This window comes from Chelonia mydas, chromosome 9 (genome assembly GCF_015237465.2).
Source record: "Chelonia mydas isolate rCheMyd1 chromosome 9, rCheMyd1.pri.v2, whole genome shotgun sequence".
Taxonomy (NCBI): domain Eukaryota; kingdom Metazoa; phylum Chordata; order Testudines; family Cheloniidae; genus Chelonia; species Chelonia mydas.
Genome location: NC_057855.1, coordinates 72,948,106 through 72,970,358, shown reverse-complemented (window position 1 = coordinate 72,970,358; position 22,253 = coordinate 72,948,106). Strand labels below are relative to the sequence as shown.

At 40.3% G+C, this 22,253-nt stretch overlaps 1 protein-coding gene across 1 annotated transcript in view; it reads left to right on the top strand.

Moving 5' to 3' along the window:
• The window catches only part of LOC114019421 (connector enhancer of kinase suppressor of ras 2), a 456,264-nt gene that overhangs the window by 371,247 nt on the left and 62,764 nt on the right, over positions 1-22,253 (top strand). The window contains exons 16-19 of the mRNA XM_043522361.1: positions 4,790-4,838; positions 19,144-19,192; positions 20,600-20,775; positions 22,003-22,076. Coding sequence (XP_043378296.1) covers positions 4,790-4,838; positions 19,144-19,192; positions 20,600-20,775; positions 22,003-22,076 — 348 coding nt within the window. The remainder of the gene's footprint in view (positions 1-4,789; positions 4,839-19,143; positions 19,193-20,599; positions 20,776-22,002; positions 22,077-22,253) is intronic.

The window sequence follows — 22,253 nt, the reverse complement described above, 5'->3', positions numbered from 1 at the left end:
CGCTGGGAGGGAGAGGGAGGAGCTGATCAGTGGGGCTGCCGGTGGGTGCTGAGCACCCACTATTTTTTTCCATGGGTGCTCTAGTCCCGGAGCACCCACGGAGTCGGCACCTATATGATGACCAAGTATTCCTGAACCTGAGAGGATATTGTAGACCCTGGACAGCTAGCACCTAAAAACATCTGTTTATAGACTTGCCCTAAAACTTCACAAGGTGCCTTTAGATAATATTCCTAAAATCACCCTAAGAAAGTACAGCTTTATTTTCTGGTTGTATGACACTGTAAAACTTTACTTGAACAGGACTCCTCAGTTCAAGAAACGGATTCATTATTCATATTGTATGTTGTCCATAAAAGAGGAGATAAAATATTGACACTGACATTTTCCAGATGGGTCAAAGCAGTGACTTTAAAAAACAGTCCAGAAGTCAGGGGAAACTTTTCCCAGCAGGACTGAAGTATTTTATAGCAGTCTCATGGGTAGAGAGAAGAGAAGCATTTTAAGACAAAATGTGCTGTGTGCAGTTTGGGCTCCTGCACATTCCTTTATCAAACACCACACGTTGAGCATTTCCTCATTTCCAGGTGCCTCTTTCAACCCCCAAAATCTGCAGGCTGCTCTGATCTCCTGAGTCTTTCCTTTAAACTTCCATTTCTTTTTATCAAAAATTTTGTTCATATTCAACCTTCCCACTCATGGGAGTAGTTTGGCGGGAGCGTTGCCCACCCTAAACTGCAATCTTTGGGCAAGCGCAGAATTTGCATCCCTGCGTGCAGCCCCATTGTCCTGACCGCAGCCTTCCTCTCCCCACCCCCACCCCCGCCGAAATATAGAAGTGATGCTTCCAGGAAGGGCATGAAAACATGGCTATTTAAAATGCCCATGTATATGTGGATATTTGAGGGCACAGACCACTAGGTATTGCATATTTTCAATGCCATCCCAAGTAGTAAAGCATGAGTGACTGACAGCATGCTTAAATCCTAATTCTGTGAATGATTTGGCTTTGTTTGTTGTTGCCAGATCCTTGTCAGGATCCTAACTGATACTGAATACCAATTAAAAAGAAAAGGAGTACTTGTGGCACCTTAGAGACTAACAAATTTATTTGAGCATAAGCTTTCGTGAGCTACAGCTCACTTCATCGGATGCATTCAGTGGAAAATACAGTGGGGAGATTTATATACACAGAGAACATAAAACAATGAGTGTTACCATACACACTGTAACAAGAGTGATCAGGTAAGGTGAGCTATTACCAGCAGGAGAGCGGGGCGGGGGGGGGCAGAGGGGGAACCTTTTGTAGTGATAATCAAGGTGGGCCATTTCCAGCAGTTGACAAGAACGTCTATTCCCCCCCCCCCAGATGTTCTTGTCAACTGCTGGAAATGGCCCACCTTGATTATCACTACAAAAGGTTCCCCCCCCCCGCCCCGCTCTCCTGCTGGTAATAGCTCACCTTGAGTGATCACTCTCTTGTTACAGTGTGTATGGTAACACCCATTGTTTCATGTTCTCTGTGTATATAAATCTCCCCACTGTATTTTCCACTGAATGCATCCAATGAAGTGAGCTGTAGCTCACGAAAGCTTATGCTCAAATAAATTGGTTAGTCTCTAAGGTACCACAAGTACTCCTTTTCTTTTTGCGGATACAGACTAACACGACTGCTACTCTGAAACCTGAATACCAATTAGTCCTTTTACTTGTTCCTAAGTATGGTAATGTCAACTCAGCACACCAAATTGTTCACATAAAGCACCTTATAAAGTAGCTAACATTTCTTTATTCAAATGTGCTACCTATAATTTAGCAATGTGTGAGTGCATAGGGAGGTTGTGGGGGGAGGTCGTCTCCTCCTTTTTGTACCAGGACCAAGAACAATAGTGATCTCTCTGAGCATGGATTGGTAGTCTTCCTCCATCTCTTCACTGACTTGCCAAGCAGGATCAGTGCATCAGGGCACTAACTGATGCCATCCTAATGGATGATGCAAAGCATGCACTAGCCCCAGAAAGATTCTGCCTCTTGAAAGGCTGATCCTCCTAATGCTTCCCCAGTGTGGTGTGGCTCCAAGCTGCACCCTACAAAAGGCTGTCTGCAAATTGTACCACAGAACCTGTGGAAAATAACGGCAATAGCAAAAATCTCAGTGAGTTCAATACCAGCAGGAATAAGGCCCTAAATAGAGATTATGTTGTAGTAGTTAGTTCAGTTTTCATTTTCTATCTATAAGTGAGTCCCCAGTTTCCCTATCATAGGCAGCTTCTGGGTCTAGAAGAACTGGACATGATGACCCCTGTTTTCTGAGGATAGGTGTGACAGTTGCATACCATGTTTGCCAGCCAAGGATATAATGCTAGGTCATCAGTGGTAGAGTACGTTTAGGGCTTTCTGAATCTCTAGATTTTTCTTCCCTCTCTGGACTTCCTTATTCTGATTTCTCTGTTTTACATTATTGCCAATTTCTCTATCAAGGAGTTGAGAGGCATACACAGATTCTTGTTTATTTACTATGAAAAGGGAAAGAACAGAGAACCTATTTTAGGTATATGTCAATGCTTTTTACGTGTCTTCTTGGTGTGATAATATGATTCTCTGGAAAACTCAAACTGAAAGATTTAGAAAAAGTCAGAGAGGTCACCATCTGTGTCATTACATATCCTACTAAGCAGTGGTTTAGCAGCTATAACGTGAAGGAAGAGTTGCTGAATGGCACATTAGAGAAGTATCGACTCTCTAACAGATTATGAGGGCTCATGACACAGGATGATACGAATGAGAGAAAAGGTTAAGGATCTCCTCTCAGTGACAAAAGTGGTACCTACCAATCCTGTCAGATTAGTGTTTTGGCACCACAATCGCTAGTATCAGTGTATATGTAAGTGTCCTTACATGTTGCTAAAATAAAGGCACAGGAAATAACACAAATTATCCTTGTTATGACTGTATAATTATACGGGAGAAAATGACAAATTTACACAGATTAGTGTGTTGAATAAATTACTTGTACAGGGCACAATTCAAACACACGTCTACAAACTAACACGTCATAAAACATAGGTGACATTTAAAGCAAAACTCACAATTTCAACTGATATTACTGTATTTTTTCTGAAGAAGCCAAGAAAATGCTGCTTTATGTGAATAAAAATGTTCTATCTACCTGTCATGATGTCTGGAATAGTTCATAACTGAGAGTGCCAACCTCAGGGTAGACTGTCAAAAAGCAGGACAGACACCCCAAACTGATTGCATGTTCTATAATTAGATTTCACCAACCCAGTAACAAATGTGAACTCCTGAAGTACTACAATAGCCTTATAATGAAGTCACAGACAGTCCCCTTTGATACTCCAGGCTATCTTGCCACCCAGGTAAAATGGACTATGTGATAAATTGTCACTTACACCAAAGACCACAAAATGTTCAGATTGCTCCCAGTCCCAAAGATCAGTCACTTATTCCAGCTCAATTTGATCTCTTTAGATCTCACAGCAAAGACAACACTTGTAGCCAATCCTGTGGTAAACTAAGTAAAAAGTTATTAACTAAGAAAAAGAAAAAGTTATTTATAGGTTCAAGCAAGCAAGCATATATATACAATGAGTTTCAGTCTGTGATTCTAAAGGTAACAGTTGTAGTAATCTGTCAGTTCAAAATTTATTTCAGGACTAACCCATGCCAAGCAGCATGGGGATCTCTTTGCTTATGTCTAGAAATCTTTGCCCCTCACAGTACAGACAGCATAAAAGAGATTCAGTTTATCCTTGTCAGGGATTTTTATCCCCTCCACGCCAGGGGCAAAACGGATGGGATGAGTTCATGCATAGGTCTGTCCTCCTTGGAGGTAATTAGGAACACAGTCAACAGGGACTCTCTTCTTTGATGCTACACCATCCCTCATTTGCCTTCAATAGGCCATCTTGTACGACGGATGAGCCCTTTACATTAATGCTTCTTTTCCTGTTTGGTGAGTTACACAATATCAGAGGTTTACAATGCAAACTCTCAATATAATTTTATACCATGGGCTATAGAGGTTATAAATGAGATTAATACATGCGGCATCCTACAAGTATTTTATCAAGTCTAAACGCTGTTACATGGATCAGAATGTGTTTATCTAATATCTATTTTGATAATGCTAACACACAGGTAAGCAATGCATTTGCAAGTGTTCAGTGAGGCCTGGAGCCTTGTCATGAGCTGGAACCTGGTCTGCCAGCATCACACTAACCTACCAACTATATCTTCTGGTGCCCTCTTTCGGCCTGAAGGTTGCAGTGGTTGGTATGGCCCTCTTCCAGGCATATAAATTCCCATTGATACACTTCAGATATCAAGGTGATGCATACTACAAAGAACTTGCAACCTAGGACATACAAGACTCACTAAAGACACAGAGGAAAGAATCATTTCAAATCATTTTTTAAAATCTATTTTTGTCAATATTTGCATTAGCTAAACTTCAGCTAATTAACTTTGAAGATTGTTAGGACAAAGACTTGCAAAGGGATCAGACTTTCTTACACTGAATTTGTCTATTTGTAAATCAGAATGTTGAAGATGGACCTGGATCCATTTTTAATACTTCAGTTGTATAAAGTGCACATATTAGGTATATTTTCAAAGTGCTGCACAGGAATTTAGCTACATGATTTGCATTTACCATCATTGGGAGTCATTCAGTTAAATCACTAAGCATGCCTGAATATATGTCATTTTTATTCGGATTCTATTTGTTTTCTTTTATATTCTAAAATCTTCTTCATCTCCGTCATAGGTACGCTAGTTCTGCCAGTGACCGTCAAGGGAGCACATCCATGAGGAAGGTAAATAATTATTGCACTACTTTAAAAACAAAAAAAAATGCCAACCAATCTAGTTTCATTATTATGTAGTATTTATTTGTTTGTTTGTATTATAATAATGCTTAAGAGCCCCAGTCATGGTCTAGGACCCCATTGTTCTAGGCGCTGTACAAACCCAGAACAAAAAAGACAGTCCCTGCCCCAAAGATCTTACAATCTAAGTTTCACAGTCATATCTTGATGTAAAGGATACTCAGGATATTATAGTCTTTGAGTTTTGTGTATCCTGATGAAAGACCTGAAAAGTCAAGATTTCTCAAGTAATACAGAAACAATGGGCAACATTATATTTACAAAAAAGAGTAGTCCAAGGCATGCTTTAAAGCTCAAAGCCTTGAAAGTGCATTCAAATTACCTACAAAGATGGTGGATTAGGCATTGGAAGGAATCTTGTAAATTTTCCAAGGCATACATGAGTATTGGGAGAAGGGTTTACTTTATTTTGTCCTTATATTTCTAAAAATCTCCACTGTGTATGATTTTTAAACAATGCCAGGATTTTTATATCAAAATGTGTCTCTTCCCTTCTTTAGGCCAAAGTTTTGGCTTGCCCTATATGCCCTGCCAGGGACTCAGGAAACAAAAAACGACCCCTCCGTCCCCTACACTATCTATCTGCCTTGCAGATTACTGTGCAGGGCTGGGGAGCAGCTCCTGCAAGACCACTATTCACCACTCCCACGCCATGCAAAAGAGGGTTGCGAGTAAGAGGAACCCTAACTCTTCCTCCTAACACACCAGCTGGCACATCTGTGCCCAGTTACTTCCTCCAGGAGCAATGAAGAAGAGGAAATTTTGACTTTGCATCACAATTCAGTTCCAAGTCTCTTTCTGGGTTAACGTAATTATGCTGCCCCAGACCTTGTGGTAACTATACAATCAAGCCCTACATTGTTTATTTTGTTTATTAATTACTTAAATGTAATAAACAGATAATAGGGTTGAATTTAAATAATGGTACTTACTTCATCTGTAAATCTCAAAGTGCTTTATAAAGGAGGTCAGTATCATTATCCCATTTTACAGACAGGGAAACTATACAATGGCATAGATCAATGAGGCAACTTGACCCAGGTCACCCAGCAGATTAGTGGCAAAGCCAGGAATAGAACCCAGTTCTCTTGATTTCTAGTCCAGTAATCTGTCCACTAGGCTACATATATTCTTTTAAAACACTTTAGTTTTAATCCACCTATGTAGCTTTAAAATTATGTCTACATAAGAGAAAATTATATTTGATTTTCTTTGTTGATTTTTGTCCATGGTTTCTTTGGACAGAATTCAACCTTCATATACAACATGCAAAAATGCTGTTGAACTCAATGGAAGTTGCATCCACATAACTGAGGGCAGAATATAGTCCTCTGACAGACTGCTATGAATTTCCATTTCCTTCTGGTTATGCGCTGCGTAGCACACATACTTAATAAACAGAACTGAAATGCGCTGGACAAAATGCCTTTGTGTCCAATCACTTTTTGCTTATTACCTGAATTTGCATTCTGTTCAAATTAAGATAAACATTTGTATCAAATTGTATAAGCAAGTGGATTTGGTGATTAAAGTTCTCTTAAAGCTTTGAAACAAGAAACAGACTTTTAAAGGCTCCTAAGAATTGATTGATAATATCACACCTTTAAATCTGAGTCTAGATAAGGCCCGTGAAAAGGTATAAAGGGCTAGTCCCTGTAAATGGGATTTTCTGTAAGAATGTTGACCATTTATAACAATGAAAGACTTCCCAATTAAACTCATTGTTGCTTAATATCTGTATCTCAGAATGAGGATTAGAAAAACCTGAGAGAGGACATGCCATCTGCAAGGATAGGCATGTATGCAAGTAGCTAGAAGATTATAAATAGATGACATGTTTTTTTGTGGCCAGATTTCCAGTTTTTAACAGTATAGAATCAGGGTTTTGCAGACAGGTCCTCTGCTGAGTGTAAACTGGTGTAGCTCCAGTGAAGCTGAGGAGCTATATCTGAGTATCTGTCTAGTTCATGACAGAAGCTGCTCAAGCTGTTCCATGTTGGTAAGATGTAAACATAATTGATAGTTTACTGTCTGAAATTCCTAACTTAGGCAGCAATCCTGTGCATATGGTGAATGTGTATTTGACTGAGTGTTGTTATATATCTGCTCATAGTGCGTAAAGTTAATCACGTGTAAGTCTTTGTGGGACTTACTCAGGCACTCTTGTCTCTAGTACGAATGAGATATTAACTCATGAATTTAGGAATAATAACCCTACATTAAACTAGCCATTTTAAAAATTGTGTAAAGCCTTAGCCTCCAGCATGTTCTTGACACTTTATGCACCAGAGAAGACACTGGGAGAGAAGAATACTACCTCTTCTGCAAGACAAAATTTTAGTTCCTCAAAAGAGTATTGAATAGACAATCAGAATGGGAAATTATATCAATTTGAACCCACTCCACATTTTTCAAAAACTCAGTGCTGATTGGCTTTCACAGTTATGAATGAAATTGCTTACATTTGACTTTGGACAGCATCATACTGGCCTCCTCTCACATGAAGATGTCCAGTGAGTCTTTCTCTCGTCTGTTAGAGGTGAGATGCCACTTGTGGTAAAATAGGGGGAAAGCTAGGAAAACTGATCAAACTACTGTACTGATTGAAAAGTTTTCATTACATCTAATTGTCCAACTGAAGGAAGAAGTAAACAAATAGGTGTTTGAAATGAGATACATGTGGAGCAAACACTGATCTTTCATGAAACACCTATTCTGTTGTCAGATGGCAGATAAATATGTGATGAGAGGTACTTGCTGTGATTCCTGGACCTGGTAGGCCACTTGAACTTCCTCCAAACAGAACTCTCTCAGCATCATATGCCTGGCCCTTGATAAATGCTGGAGCACTTCTCACCGGTACTGATCTGTCCCCCGAGTAGCTGTGCTGTTGCTGATATAGTAGCAGTAGAGGCTCCCTTGTACAGTGACAGCTGTGCACAAGCTATTGGTACTGTGACAAAGTTCCTGCTATACCTTGGTGGGTCTTGCGCTTATTGGCGGATTTGCTCACCTTGGAGCTTCACGGCAGCCCTCAGCTTGGCCGTTTTTCTGAATTCACAGTCCAGGTCAACTCCTCCTGTGTCTGACCAGGAGTTGGGAGAATTTGGGGGGAACCCGGGCCCACCCTCTACTCCAGGTTCCAGCTCAGGGCCCTGTGAAATGCAGCTGTCTAGAATGCCTCCTGGAACAGCTGTGCAACAGCTATAACTCCCTGGGCTACTACCCCATGGCCTCTTCCCAACACCTTCTTTATCCTCACCATAGGACCTTCCTCCTGGTGTCTGATAATGCTTGTACACCTCAGTCCTCCAACAGTCCGCATTCTCACTCTCAGCTCCTAGTGCCTCTTGCTCCCAACTCCTCACACGCACACCACAAACTGACGTGAGCTCCTTTTTAAAACCCAGGTGCCCTGATTAGCCTGCTTTTATTGATTCTAGCAGCTTCTTGATTGGCTGCAGGTGTTCTAATCAGCCTGTCTTAATTGTCTCCAGAAGGTTCCTGATTGTTCTGGAACCTTCCCTGTTATCTTACCCAGGGAAAAGGGACCTGCTTAGCCTGGGGCTAATATATCTGCCTTCTATTACTCTCCGATAGCCATCTGGCCCGACCCTATCACAGTATGCATAATGAAACATCCATTCCAGTGACTGAGATAGTACACAAATACAGGAGGAGAACTAACTGCTGTGATTTATAGGCCTCCCCTTGAAGTACATGTTCTTAGAAAATCTTTCATGTGGAACATGTTTGAGATGGGTGGGAATGATGGGTTGACCTCTTGCACCCTCTCTTTTTTTCGTTCTCTCTTCCTGGCCCAGAAGCCCATTCCTGCTGCTACGTACTGCACTGAGGAAATTAGACCTCTGCTCACTAAAGGCATAAAACTGTGCTATTGACAAATTGTTTCCAGCTGTCACTTCCACCTGCTTGCTATCTCCCCAGTCAAGCTAAGGAAGGTAGGGAATGCTGGAAGGAGCTTCCCTTGATGGTGCATCACTACCTTCCATACAGTCTACGAAGAACTCTCACTACACCTCCTCCTTTCTCACCCCTACCCTCCAGCTTAAATATCACCACTGCTGACAAATACTTGATCCCCCACTTAGAATCCTAGAATATCAGGGTTGGAAGGGACCTCAGGAGGTCATCTAATCCAACCCCCTGCTCAAAGCAACCATTACTCCTTGTTCTGTCATCTGCTACCACTGAGAACAGTCTAGATCCATCCTCTTTGGAACCCCCTTTCAGGTAGTTGAAAGCAGCTATCAAATCCCCCCTCATTCTTCTCTTCCGCAGACTAAACAATCCCAGTTCCCTCAGCCTCTCCTCATAAGTCATGTGTTCCAGTCCCCTAATCATTTTTGTTGCCCTCTGCCGGACTCTTTCCAATTTTTCCACATCCTTCTTGTAGTGTGGGGCCCAAAACTGGACACAGTACTCCAGATGAGGCCTCACCAGTGTTGAATAGAGGGGAACGATCATGTCCCTCGATCTGCTGGCAATGCCCCTACATATACATCCCAAAATGCCATTAGCCTTCTTGGCAACAAGGGCACACTGTTGACTCATATCCAGCTTCTCGTCCACTGTAACCCCTCGGTCCTTTTCTGCAGAATTGCTGCCGAGCCATTCGGTCCCTAGTCTGTAGTGGTGCATGGGATTCTTCCGTCCTAAGTGCAGGACTCTGCACTTGTCCTTGTTGAACCTCATCAGATTTCTTTTGGCCCAATCCTCTAATTTGTCTAGGTCCCTCTGTATCCTATCCCTGCCCTCCAGCGTATCTACCTCTCCTCCCAGTTTAGTGTCATCTGCAAACTTGCTGAGAGTGCAATCCACACCATCCTCCAGATCATTTATGAAGATATTGAACAAAATCGGCCCCAGGATCGACCCTTGGGGCACTCCACTTGGTACCGGCTGCCAACTAGACATGGAGCCATTGATCACTTCCCGTTGAGCCCAACAATCTAGCCAACTTTCTATCCACCTTATAGTCCATTCATCCAGCCCATACTTCTTTAACTTGCTGGCAAGAATACTGTGGGAGACCGTGTCAAAAGCTTTGCTAAAGTCAGGGAACAACATGTCCACTGCTTTCCCCTCATCCAGAGAGCCAGTTATCTCGTCATAGAAGGCAATTAGATTAGTCAGGCATGACTTGCCCTTGGTGAATCCGTGCTGACTGTTCCTGATCACTTTCCTCTCCTCTAAGTGATTCAGAATTGATTCCTTGAGGACCTGCTCCATGATTTTTCCAGGGACTGAGGTGAGGCTGACTGGCCTGTAGTTCCCAGGACCCTCCTCCTTCCCTTTTTTAAAGATGGGCACTACATTAGCCTTTTTCCAGTCGTCCGGGACTTCCCATGATCACCATGAGTTTTCAAAGATAATGGCCAATGGCTCTGCAATCACATCCGCCAACTCCTTTAGCACTCTTGGATGCAGCGCATCCGGCCCCATGGACTTGTGCTCATCTAGCTTTTCCAAATAGTCCCAAACCACTTCTTTCTTCACAGAGGGCTGGTCACCTCCTCCCCATGCTGTGCTGCCCAGTGCACTAGTCTGAGAGCTGACCTTGGTCGTGAAGACAGAGGCAAAAAAAGCATTGAGTACATTCGCTTTTTCTACATCCTCTGTCATTAGGTTGCCTCCCTCATTCAGTAAGGGGCCCACACTTTCCTTGACTTTCTTCTTGTTGCTAACATACCTGAAGAAACCCTTCTTGTTACTCTTAACATCCCTTGCTAGCTGCAACTCCAGGTGTGATTTGGCCTTCCTGATTTCACTCCTGCATGCCCGAGCAATATTTTTATACTCCTTCCTAGTCATTTGTCCAATCTTCCACTTCTTGTAAGCTTCTTTTTTGTGTTCAAGATCAGCAAGGATTTCACTGTTAAGCCAAGCTGGTCACCTGCCATATTTACTATTCTTTCTACACATTGGAATGGTTTGTCCCTGTAACCTCAATAAGGATTCTTTAAAATACAGCCAGCTCTCCTGGACTCCTTTCCCCCTCATGTTATTCTCCCAGGGGATCTTGCCCATCAGTTCCCTGAGGGAGTCAAAGTCTGCTTTTCTGAAGTCCAGGATCCGTATTCTGCTGCTCTCCTTTCTTCCCTGTGTCAGGATCCTGAACTCGACCATCTCATGGTCACTGCCTCCCAGGTTCCCATCCACTTTAGCTTCCCCTACTAATTCTTCCCGGTTTGTGAGCAGCAGGTCAAGAAGAGCTCTGCCCCTAGTTGATTCCTCCAGCACTTGCACCAGGAAATTGTCCCCTACACTATCCAAAAACTTCCTGGATTGTCTGTGCACCGCTGTATTGCTCTCCCAGCAGATATCAGGGTGATTGAAGTCTCCCATGAGAACCAGGGCCTGCGATCTAGTAACTTCCGTGAGTTGCCGGAAGAAAGCCTCGTCCACCTCATCCCCCTGGTCCGATGGTCTACAGCAGACTCCCACCACAACATCACCCTTGTTGCTCAAACTTCTAAACTTAATCCAGAGAAACTCAGGTTTTTCTGCAGTTTCATACTTGAGCTCTGAGCAGTCATACTGCTCTCTTACATACAATGCAACTCCCCCACCTTTTCTGCCTTGCCTGTCCTTCCTGAACAGTTTATATCCATCCATGACAGTACTCCAGTCATGTGAGTTATCCCACCAAGTCTCTGTTATTCCAATCACATCATAATTCTTTGACTGTGCTAGGACTTCCAGTTCTCCCTGCTTGTTTCCCAGGCTTCTTGCATTTATGTATAGGCACTTGAGATAACTCGCTGATCGTCCCTCTTTCTCAGTATGAGGCAGGAGCCCTGCCCTCTCGTGCGCTCCTGCTCGTGCTTCCTCCCGGTATCCCACTTCCCCACTTACCTCAAGGCTTTGGTCTCCTTCCCCCGGTGAACCTAGTTTAAAGCCCTCCTCACTAGGTTAGCCGGCACTTCTACTGCTGCTCCCCAGGAATATGGCACTATAATGTACACATACTTACTCTAAGGCTGCACTGCAGGTGGGAGCATCTACTTGTGTGTTTTCAATGTTTTTATTGCGCTCAGTTTTTGGATTAAGGTAAAAACCCTTGAGGGTGAGAATAGCTGAGGTGTATATAACCAGATTTTCTTCAACGTATTAGTTTCCTTAAATCTTTTCAGCTAGTCTAAATCACTGATCTCTGTTGTATTATTTAAACATAGGTGCAACTTTTCAGTTAGGTAATTTCGTGTCAGCTAAACATGTTCCCCTCTGTGGTTATGCTGAGGTTTGTGTCGCTGCTGGAACTTCACAAATGCAGACTGTTGTCAGCCTATGTTTTGTGCTGCTCTTTTAACATCACACTTCATGCTGTGGTTTTGAGAGGAGGCCATAAATGCTGACAACCATGGTACATTCTCTCATCTTCCGGCTGGTTCCCATAGCCACTCTATGAATCATTTTGAAGTTGCAAGTGTAAAATGTTTACTTATACTGTAAAAAGAAAAGGAGTACTTGTGGCACCTTTGAGACTAACAAATTTATTTGAACATAAGCTTTCGTGAGGTACAGCTCGAAACAATGGGTGTTACCATACACCCATTGTTTCATGTTCTCTGTGAATATAAAATCTCCCTACTGGATTTTCCACTGCATGCACCTGATGAAGTGAGCTGTAGCTCACGAAAGCTTATGCTCAAGTAAATTTGTTCGTTTCTAAGGTGCCACAAGTACTCCTTTTCTTTTTGTGGATACAGACTAACATGGCTGCTACTCTGAAACCTACTTATACTGTGTAGCCTAAAGTGGATTATTTGGTTCCATTGCATCTTAAAATTTTAATCTAGAGTTTTGTAAGTTACCAAAGCATTCATTGCTCAGTGTATTCACTCATGCCCTTTTTTCTTTGTTCTTTTGACCAACATAATTTTATATGCTGTTCAGCACACAGAAGAAGGAAAATAAGGCTGATTGACTCATAATTTAAAATTGCAAGTCTCTTCTGTTCTCTGATCTATTGTGCTTCTATTCTCACCATTTTTATGTTGAATCAGATCTAGAGATTTGTAATGGATTATGAATAATTTGATATAGGCATTCTCCAGCTCATTCTAAGGAACTGCTACTCTACTTCTCAGCCTGTTCTGTTTGAATTTTTAAGGAATTGTAAGCAGCCAAGCTATTTCTAAAAATGTTCTGACGATATCATTTATTCATTTTAAATGTCATGTCTTATCAATGTACATTTCAGCTCAAACTGTAACCTATGCTTACAGAGTGTGGCTCTTCCCCCCGCCCCCCCCCCCCAACTCTAGTGACTAGACCACTTACAGATTTATGTCTCTGCTACAAATTTTGAGATAAAAGATTCATTCCTAACTGTATATGACCCACCCAGGGTCATGATGTCACCGCTACATGGCTATGAAAAGGCTTCTATAAATAGCAGTCGTGCTCCCAGCACTCAGCAGATTGGGGATTGCACACTCTGGGTCCTGAAAATGTGATGGAGAGGAGCAAGGGCCATGAGACAGTCACCTGCAATGGCCCACAGAGAAGGGACAGTGTATTAGAGCAGGAGTTCTCAACCTTTTTCTTTCTGAGCCTCCCTGCTATAAAATTTCCACAGCCCACCTGTGCCACAACAACTGTTTTCTGCATATAAAAGCCAGGGCCGGCATTAGAAGGTAGCAAGCAGGGCAATTGCCTGGGGCCTCCATGAAGTTAAGTTGCTCAAGCTTCTGCTTCAGCTCTGGGTGACAGGGCTCAGGGCCCTGGGCTTTGGTCCTGCATGACAGGGCTTAGCCTTTCTGCCCTGGGCCCCCATGAGTCTACCACTCGTCCTGCTTGGTGAACCCCCTGAAACCTGCTCATGGCCCCCCGGGAGATCCTCGATCCCTGGCTGAGAACCACTGTGTTAGAGGGAGCAGCCTGCTCCATCCTGATTCATCCCCATTCACAAGAAGCATAATCATTCTTTGGGCAGTCTGGTTGCACAGCAAATCTTATTCGCTGCTCTGGTTTAAAATAAATACATAAAAGCCACAATACATTGTTTAATTTTTTTGCCACTTTTTCCCATTTAACATCCATTCTATGTCCTCGTTTCCAATATTTCTCCTACAAACAGCAACAGACTGCTGGCCTTTCTCTCTTCAATCTTCCATGCCACTGCATAGGCTTGAAATACAGGTCCCCCATCCAGCAGATGGAGAGAATTTACTAAGTCTTTGCATGATATCATACCTGTTACATTTATGGATTTTGTCAGTCTCAGAGTTCAACTCTGTCTATCTGCAGCACGTCAAACATTGTACTGTTGTTGGCTGGGAGAGTGGCCAGAACAAAAGAGAGAATGGAGCAGGCCTAGAAAAATGAGAGAATGACTCAGAGGCTAGAAGAATTTCTAGACACACGTTAGTGTACAGCTGCCCCTGGAGCATTGCTATAGACAGTGGCAGTCTGTGGGTACTCGGTCTGGTGTGCAGTGAGCCAGGCCTCACAGGAGTACAGCGTAGCTGATTCCTGTGAGAGATTCGGGGCCAGAAAGTGCTCATGCTGCCAAATATGGCAGGTCACTTCTGGCTGAATTTTAAGGGGACAACGAGCAGGCCTACGATGATACTGAGACAATCCCTCCCATCCACCACTGTCTTTTAAAATTATGCCTTGCTTAAGCCTCTCCAGCATTCAGAGTCCTATCTTCAGATGCTCCTATTATGTGGTATGCTTGTGCAGTGTTTAAATTATAACGCTCGTTACATATCTTTAAATGAATTACTGTACATTTTATAATCTATACTCCACATTCAACCCTTACTCAAAAGAAGGATGTTCCTTAATGAATAATAATCAGACTATGCACTTATTACAGCACCTTCTCTCATAGAAACTCAAAGCCCTGCACAAAAATAAGTAAGCATTATTCTGATTTTACATATGGATAAACTGAGACACATAGAAAAGTGACTCGTACAAGATTACACAATGAGTCACTGGTAGAATCGTCAGTTGAACCCAAGTCCCTTATGCCCAGTCCTCTGCTCTAACCACTAAATTGCAGTTGCCTCTGTTACCAAACCCCTGTCTAATGAATAAAATCATAAATTTTTAAAGTAGTAAAATATTGTTGCACTTATTATAACACTGTAACTGCACAATTTTTTTCAGGTTCTCATTGTTATTTCATATCTACAAAGGACTGTTGGTATTTACAGCTTCCCTCTGTGGCCCAAACTATAGTCACAGTCTAATAATGCTATCTTGTTGGGATTTATACTTAATCTTTGCTTTATGCTGAGCTAACTCAGAATATCTGATGTATCTGCAAACAGTCTTGCACTATTGAGTAACTTTTCAGCTATTTTTGTCTCTCATTTCAGGCTAGACTGTCAGGGGAATTTCTGATGAAAAGAACAGCATAATGGGGTGTATTTGCAGTGGTATTTGTTGGCCTTTTATGTGGTCTTCTTATTCAGAAAAATGCTACTTTTACAGAATGTCCTCCCTGAACAGAAAGATCTTGCTAAGCTAATAAAAGCACCAAATGCCCATGTCTCATTTTATACAATTTTTATAATAGAGAAGAAATGGTAATGGAAGGAATCTGGGCCATATAGTTCGAGTTCTGCCAATTTTCCTGTAATAAATGTCTATTTTCAGGGGCAAATAACTGAACAGAAAGAATTTTATGAATACTGAAATTCAGCACAAAGTTTCAGCCCAAAAACAATATTTTTGCAACAAATTTAAGAATACTCAGTTTTGTATGTTTAAATTGGTTGTGTGGAAATAAAAATATAAGTTCACCAATTTAGAGTACTATCTTAAACTTTTCACTGTGGTCTAAAACATAAAATGGCAAGCAGTTAATCTAAATTAAACATTTGTTTATTATTATGATCTAATATTATATTCAGAGCTTTGTGTGTTCTGCAATTCATGGCTACGGAACTTGCTGTGCACAATTGAGCTTCAGAATTTAAATTTTCTTTTTAAAAAAACCCATATTTTTAGCCCATATTGGTTGCAGAGATAACATTGAAAACAGGAATGGAGTACAAACTGGTGTCTGCCTGCATATGCATATAGGCTGAAACAGTAGTCTTAGGTAATATTTGCCCCATGTATTCCACTTGGTTGTTAACTCTGAAGCTTAAGGACAACATTTTAATATTAACAATAACTGTCTCACTGATTATCATTTAGCAGAAATATCCAGTTAATGTGCTTTTCTCACAATCTCAAACTTCTTCCTATACTTGTCTAAGGACCAGAAGTCATAGCCATGTCCTACCCATCTGCAAAAATATCATCTAGCCCTATGATAATATCTGAGATGAAATAAGGCATGATCAATTCAAAAATATTCACGTTGAAAATGAAAATGTGAAGACATAAAATTAATTTAATATCAAAATAAATAACTGGGCTGGAATACTGTACTAATTATATTATTCACGTCTAGGCATGCATATCATGGTCATCATCCTGATGTCTGAGTCTTTCTTCCAACCCATCCCCCTTCTCTCCCTTTAGCCTTCAGCAGATCTTTTTTCCTCTCCTCACTCCCTTTTCTTTCTGTGTTCCAGCCAGGCTCTTTGCCTCTCAGATTGTAGTATATTTTGTTTTCATTTTGTTCCAGAATTAAACTAGGAGGAAGAGACTATGTAAACCAACAAGAAGAGCCCTGCTGACCTGTAGGGTGAGATAGGAATAGAAATGAGATGAAAGACCCCAAACTGCTCCCATTGAACAGTAGCAAAGTTCCCACTGACTTCAGTGGGAGCAGAATGCAGCCTGAGGGAGGGTAATGATTCAAAGGGATTGGGGTTTGGTTTTTTAAAATATTTAGAAAACAGTTTCCCTTTAAACCTTTTCTCAGCCCCCATTCTCTTTGCATTTGAGTGGTGTCTTTGATTTGTTTTTGGAAAAGGTGAATTTCTTTGTTTTTTCTCCTTTTCATATTAGTAGTGATGTTTTTCTGTTTCATGTGAAGGAAATAAAAAGCTAAGGTGGTGTCATTTTTGCTGGTAATCAGCTTGAAAATCCTGAGAACAAGAACCAGTCTGGGCAGAAAGGGATTATAGCAGCAAATCAGAGCAAAGAGCAGTGCAGTGTGGTCACTGAGAAATAACTGCAGTGGGATTATGCAAATACCTGCACAGCTGACAGGAAGGGGTTTCACCCAGTACAAGAATTCACACACTGTGTGGTTATTGAGAAATAGGCCTACAGAGACAAATCAACCCCTTGGAGGCAAGCAGAGCACAAAGAATTGTACTAAAAGGGAAACAACCACTGTACAGTTAAGTCTCAATAGCTGTAGAGTTTCTTGTACTCTGATTTGCTTAGATTATTGTATCTATTGCTTATGATTATGATCAACTTCCTTAAAAAAAACTGCTGCTTAACCACAGTAACTTCTAGTTACTAGAGTGTTACAGATAGATGTTTAATATGGTAAAAACACCTGAAATACTGTGTACATTTATGTGATGGATGTAGACATTATATTATTTTTTTATTTATTTGTATTATGGTACCAGCTAGAACCCCCTGTTAAGGATCAGAACCACAGTGTGCTAGGCACTATACAGACAAATATCAAAGATGACAGTCCCTGATCCAGAGAGCTCACAATCTATATGTCAGACAGGACAAAACAGATGAAAAAGTATGCCTTTCATTCACCATGCGACGCTGCCCTACATTCAAAAACCAGTTGGAGAACACTTCAATCTCCTTGGTCACTCAATTACAGACCTAAAAGTTGAAATATTACAACAAAAAAACTTCAAAAACGGACTCCAATGAGAGACTGCTGAATTGGAATTCATTTGTAAACTGGACACCATTAAATTAGGCTTGAATAAAGACTGGGAGTGGATGGGTCATTACACAGAGTAAAACTATTTCCGCATGCTTATTCCCACCCCCCCACCCCCCCGTTACTCTCACCTGCTTGTCAACTGTTGGAAATGGGCCATCCTGATTATCACTACAAAAGATTTTTTTTCTCCTGCTGATAATAGCTCACCTTAATTTGTTAGTCTCTAAGGTGCCACAAGTACTCCTTTTCTTTTCACCTTAATTGATCACTCTCGTTATAGTGAGTATGGCAACACCCATTTTTTCATGTTCTCTGTTTATATATATATCTTCCTACTGTATTTTCCACTGCATGCATCCGATGATGTGGGTTTTAGCCCACGAAAGCTTATGCTCAAATAAATTTGTTAGTCTCTAAGATGCCACAAGTACTCCTTTTCTTTTTGATGATACAGACTAACACGGCTACCACTCTGAAACCTGCCCTACCTATGTGTCTGCAATGCCACAAGCTCCTTGCCTTTGCTCTGCTAATGACTACAGCCTCAGCAGCCAGCAGTCCACTTCTCCTTCACGCTGGCCTGTTCTTTTTCCCATGCCATTCCCATGCATAAAAAATCTCCCCACTCTCCATTAAATAATACTTATGTTTTAAAATGTATAAAAATGACTTACTTTCCATTGTTTTCTGAATTAATGGTATATTCTGCGGTCACAAAAGAATGTTACTAAATTTTGGGTGTAATTTCATTGCTACAGCAGGCATGTACCTGGATATAATTAGAGGACTTGTATATGAGTTCCCACTAATATGGCATTAAACAAAGACTAAAATCACATATTAACTTTATAAGATTCAGGACAGAAATTTCCCCTTGAATTGATTAGTTGTGTGTTACAGTTTAATTTATTCTTAAAATGAATGATTATGTGACTTTTTGTTATTATATAATGCCTGTGAAACCCCCATGAAATTATCTCCTCACTACTTCATAAGGATTCAGTCAAGAGCTCCTGTTGACTTGATAGGGAAGCATGTGGCTAAATACCCCAGGTAACTCTGTGAAAATACAGATGTTAGTTTATTTATTTAGCATTGCATTGTTCTGCTTGTTTGTTGTTTGTTTTTATCCTCCTATTATTATAAAACAAAATAACACCAAAGGAGATTATTGTGATTGCTCAGTACCACCAATTATTACTACCGTTTTTTGCTGCCTAATAACTGCAATTTGTGTTACTTTTATTACAATATTTTATAATATGATTATTAAAAATTAAGATTTTCTCGTGCTTGAAATGGCAAAGGTAGGAAGATCATGGACACAGACAATCATTAATGAAGAGATTACTGTATATCAACAGAATAACATGGTTTAATACTGCATGGACTGGTACTCATCCATATTTTTTTCTCTCCTTATAGTCTTTCCACTACGCTTCCCTGAGGGTAAAAACCAAAAAATGGTCAAAAGGTAAACTATTTCAGTTGATAAGTATTCAGAATTTAGAAAATGAAGGCCCTATTATGGCTTTAGAAAATGAAGGCCCTATTATGGCAATGGGAGGAGTGTGGGTCACGTATACAGATCCACTGTCGGGATCAGACCTAATTCATGTATTTCCAGATATATACATTTATCTGCAAGTTTGCTTGTAAATACTCAAGGGAACTTGATTTCAGTGGCAGAAAGACATATATTATGCCATTTCTTACTACTTTATTCTTTAAAAAAACAAACAATTTGTGAATATCAAGAAAACAATCTTTTGATAAAAAGTTATAAAATAAAAAGGCACTTCTTTTGTCATTCTATAATCTGGTATACTTTATACATAGTACATGCAAACTGGTCTTTTTATTCTGTTCGCAGTTTTAACTCACTGCCTAAAGACTTCTCCTTTACTCAGTCAATAAGTTTATAGTATTTCTAAAGCTGTATGCAGGATGCAGTAACTTCTTTTGAAAAGAAGAAAATGTTAAGTTCAATGGAATACTATCAAGAAAAGAGTAGTAATTTAATGTGATCTAACCTTCTGGCACTGCGTCACAGCTGTCAGACAAATATAATGTATGTAACAATGTAAACTTGATTTTTCACAGTAAAGCATCTAATGTTTTAATTAACTTTGCTGTAGGCTTTTAAGGAAAAATTATACAATATTAAGAAAAAATTCTGTTTGATAGTGATATCTGTAAGACAGAGTGACATTTCAGGGTTATCAACTAGGATGTGTTGAAGTAATGAAGACAAGGTATTTTCCTGTTACAGTGCATTTAAACTAAGTTCAGTAAATCTAAAATATTATTGATGAATTAAAATCAGAGTACAAGTATTGTGGGCATATACTGCTCCATGATTCTTATGGAATGATGATGCTCCCTTTTTCTTGACAATAAACTTCCTTACCAGAATTTGACTTATTTTAGGGCAGCTAAAATTAAGAGCTAAAAACGGACTGAGGAAGTAGTGTTTGGATTTGGATCAAGATTTAAGTTTATGCCACTTAAAGACCAAATCAGGGCTAGGTTTTTGGTTTGGATTTGATGATGCCAAAATATCACAAACTATTTTAATGAGATTTTGGCCCCATATGGCAGAACTCCTTTGAGAATAAATAATTGGATAAGATTTTATTCAATCCAAACCAGAATTACAAACCACGCCTCTTCTATCTTTGCATCCATCTGGAAACCAAAATCATAGGACATGTCTAGATTCAGGAATTATAATCTGAACCACTCTCCACCCTGAAATTTGAAGGGTTTCAGTTTAGAGGTTCCTGTTTTGGCTCACCACTAGTTTTAAAAAGTAAGTTATTGTATTTATTTTTATAGCAATAGGATCCCTCAGTCTCTCACGTTATCTTCCCATTTACAGGGAGCTCTCTGACTAGTGGGAGCAGGAGGCGGATTTCCTGCAAAGACTTGGGCCATGGAGATTGTGAGGGCTGGCTGTGGAAGAAAAAAGATGCCAAAGGATACTTTACACAGAAATGGAAAAAATACTGGTTTATTCTGAAGGATTCTTCATTGTACTGGTACACAAACCAGAATGTAAGTATATGCTACACTGGAAAGAAAGAAAAAACAGCCTAAATTAAATTTTGCTACTTTTTAAATAAAGGAAGCTAATATTTACCAATTAGTAGTTAAATACGCAGAGTTTCCTTGGACATGGGTCTGTGATACATGGGTCTGGATAGGAAAAAATTCAGTTGCAATGATTCAGTTGAAGTCTTCAATCATCTATGTGCAAGTCTAACAATAAAATAGTTACATGGCATTCTTCGAGAACTACAAGTGTCAGCAATAAACAGTACTTCTTTTCCATATTTGTTATTCATTAGGTTAACAAGATGTTCGCTGTCATCTTGCCCTATTATCAACAGTGTGGGGAAATTCAGCCATGTGTTACACCTGGGATGAGTTCATCCCTACAGTCTAAAAATTAAACCAAATGTGAAAACCTGACTCAGGAGAGCAGTTGATTTGAGTCATGGAGACTTATTTTCTTAGATTATGCTGAGGGTAATAATAAAACAGTTTGAATGTATGCTTGTATGTATGATTATGTTGGGGGTAATAATAAAACAGTGTGAGAGTATGCTTGTGTTGTGTGTATACCAATATATTTATTGATGTGTCTGCAAATGTCAGATGGTACTCCTTATGTGTGCCAGTGGTTCCCAGGCTGTGTGGTACATAAACCATCAGTGATCTGCGCAGCACTTATGCGTGGTCTTCAGAAAGCTGGCCGGTCATATTGTGCTGGTTGTCTTCTTCCACTGTTAAATCACATTTAAGGAAATGAAAATTACATGAAATATTTTCCTAATATTACTTTTCCATGCAAACAATTGTTGAAATTGCCACAGTAATGTTTTCAGTCACCATTAGGAAGGGAGGTGTCCACAATACAATCACTGGTAAGATGTAATATACTCTTTAAACAAATGGGTTCAGATTCCTGCTATGATGTTGAAAGTAATTTTCACATTTGAATGTGCTCTGTATTGTCTTTAACACAGAAGGACTGGTGTTACTGTGGCATGGTTAGTGAACTGACAAGTCGGTCACTTTATAAAAAACTGTCTACAGCATATGTTTAAGTAAACTATCTTCATGAATTAACAGTGGGGAACAATGTATTCTTTATCTTTATTAATTGGACTTGACCTGGCTTTTGACCATAAGTCAGAGCTGTCCAGTTTTCATCTCCCATTTCTCTCTTCCTCGATAATGTACTCATCTTCACCTGCACTTCCTCTTCTCTTGTGATAGGATGAAAAAGCAGAAGGATTCATCAGTTTACCTGAGTTCAGGATAGATAGAGCTATTGAATGCAGAAGGAAACAGTGAGTATGAATCAAACTGTTCTGCAAATGAAAGGACCACCTTTGTAAGGATATCGTGTAAAGTATGGCACTGGGGAAAGCGGATTCTCTGTCTTTATCTGCAATCTGTACTAAGAATGCAAAAAGTTCCAGAAAAGGAGTTATATAGAAAACCCTAAAACAGACCGATATTGTTTT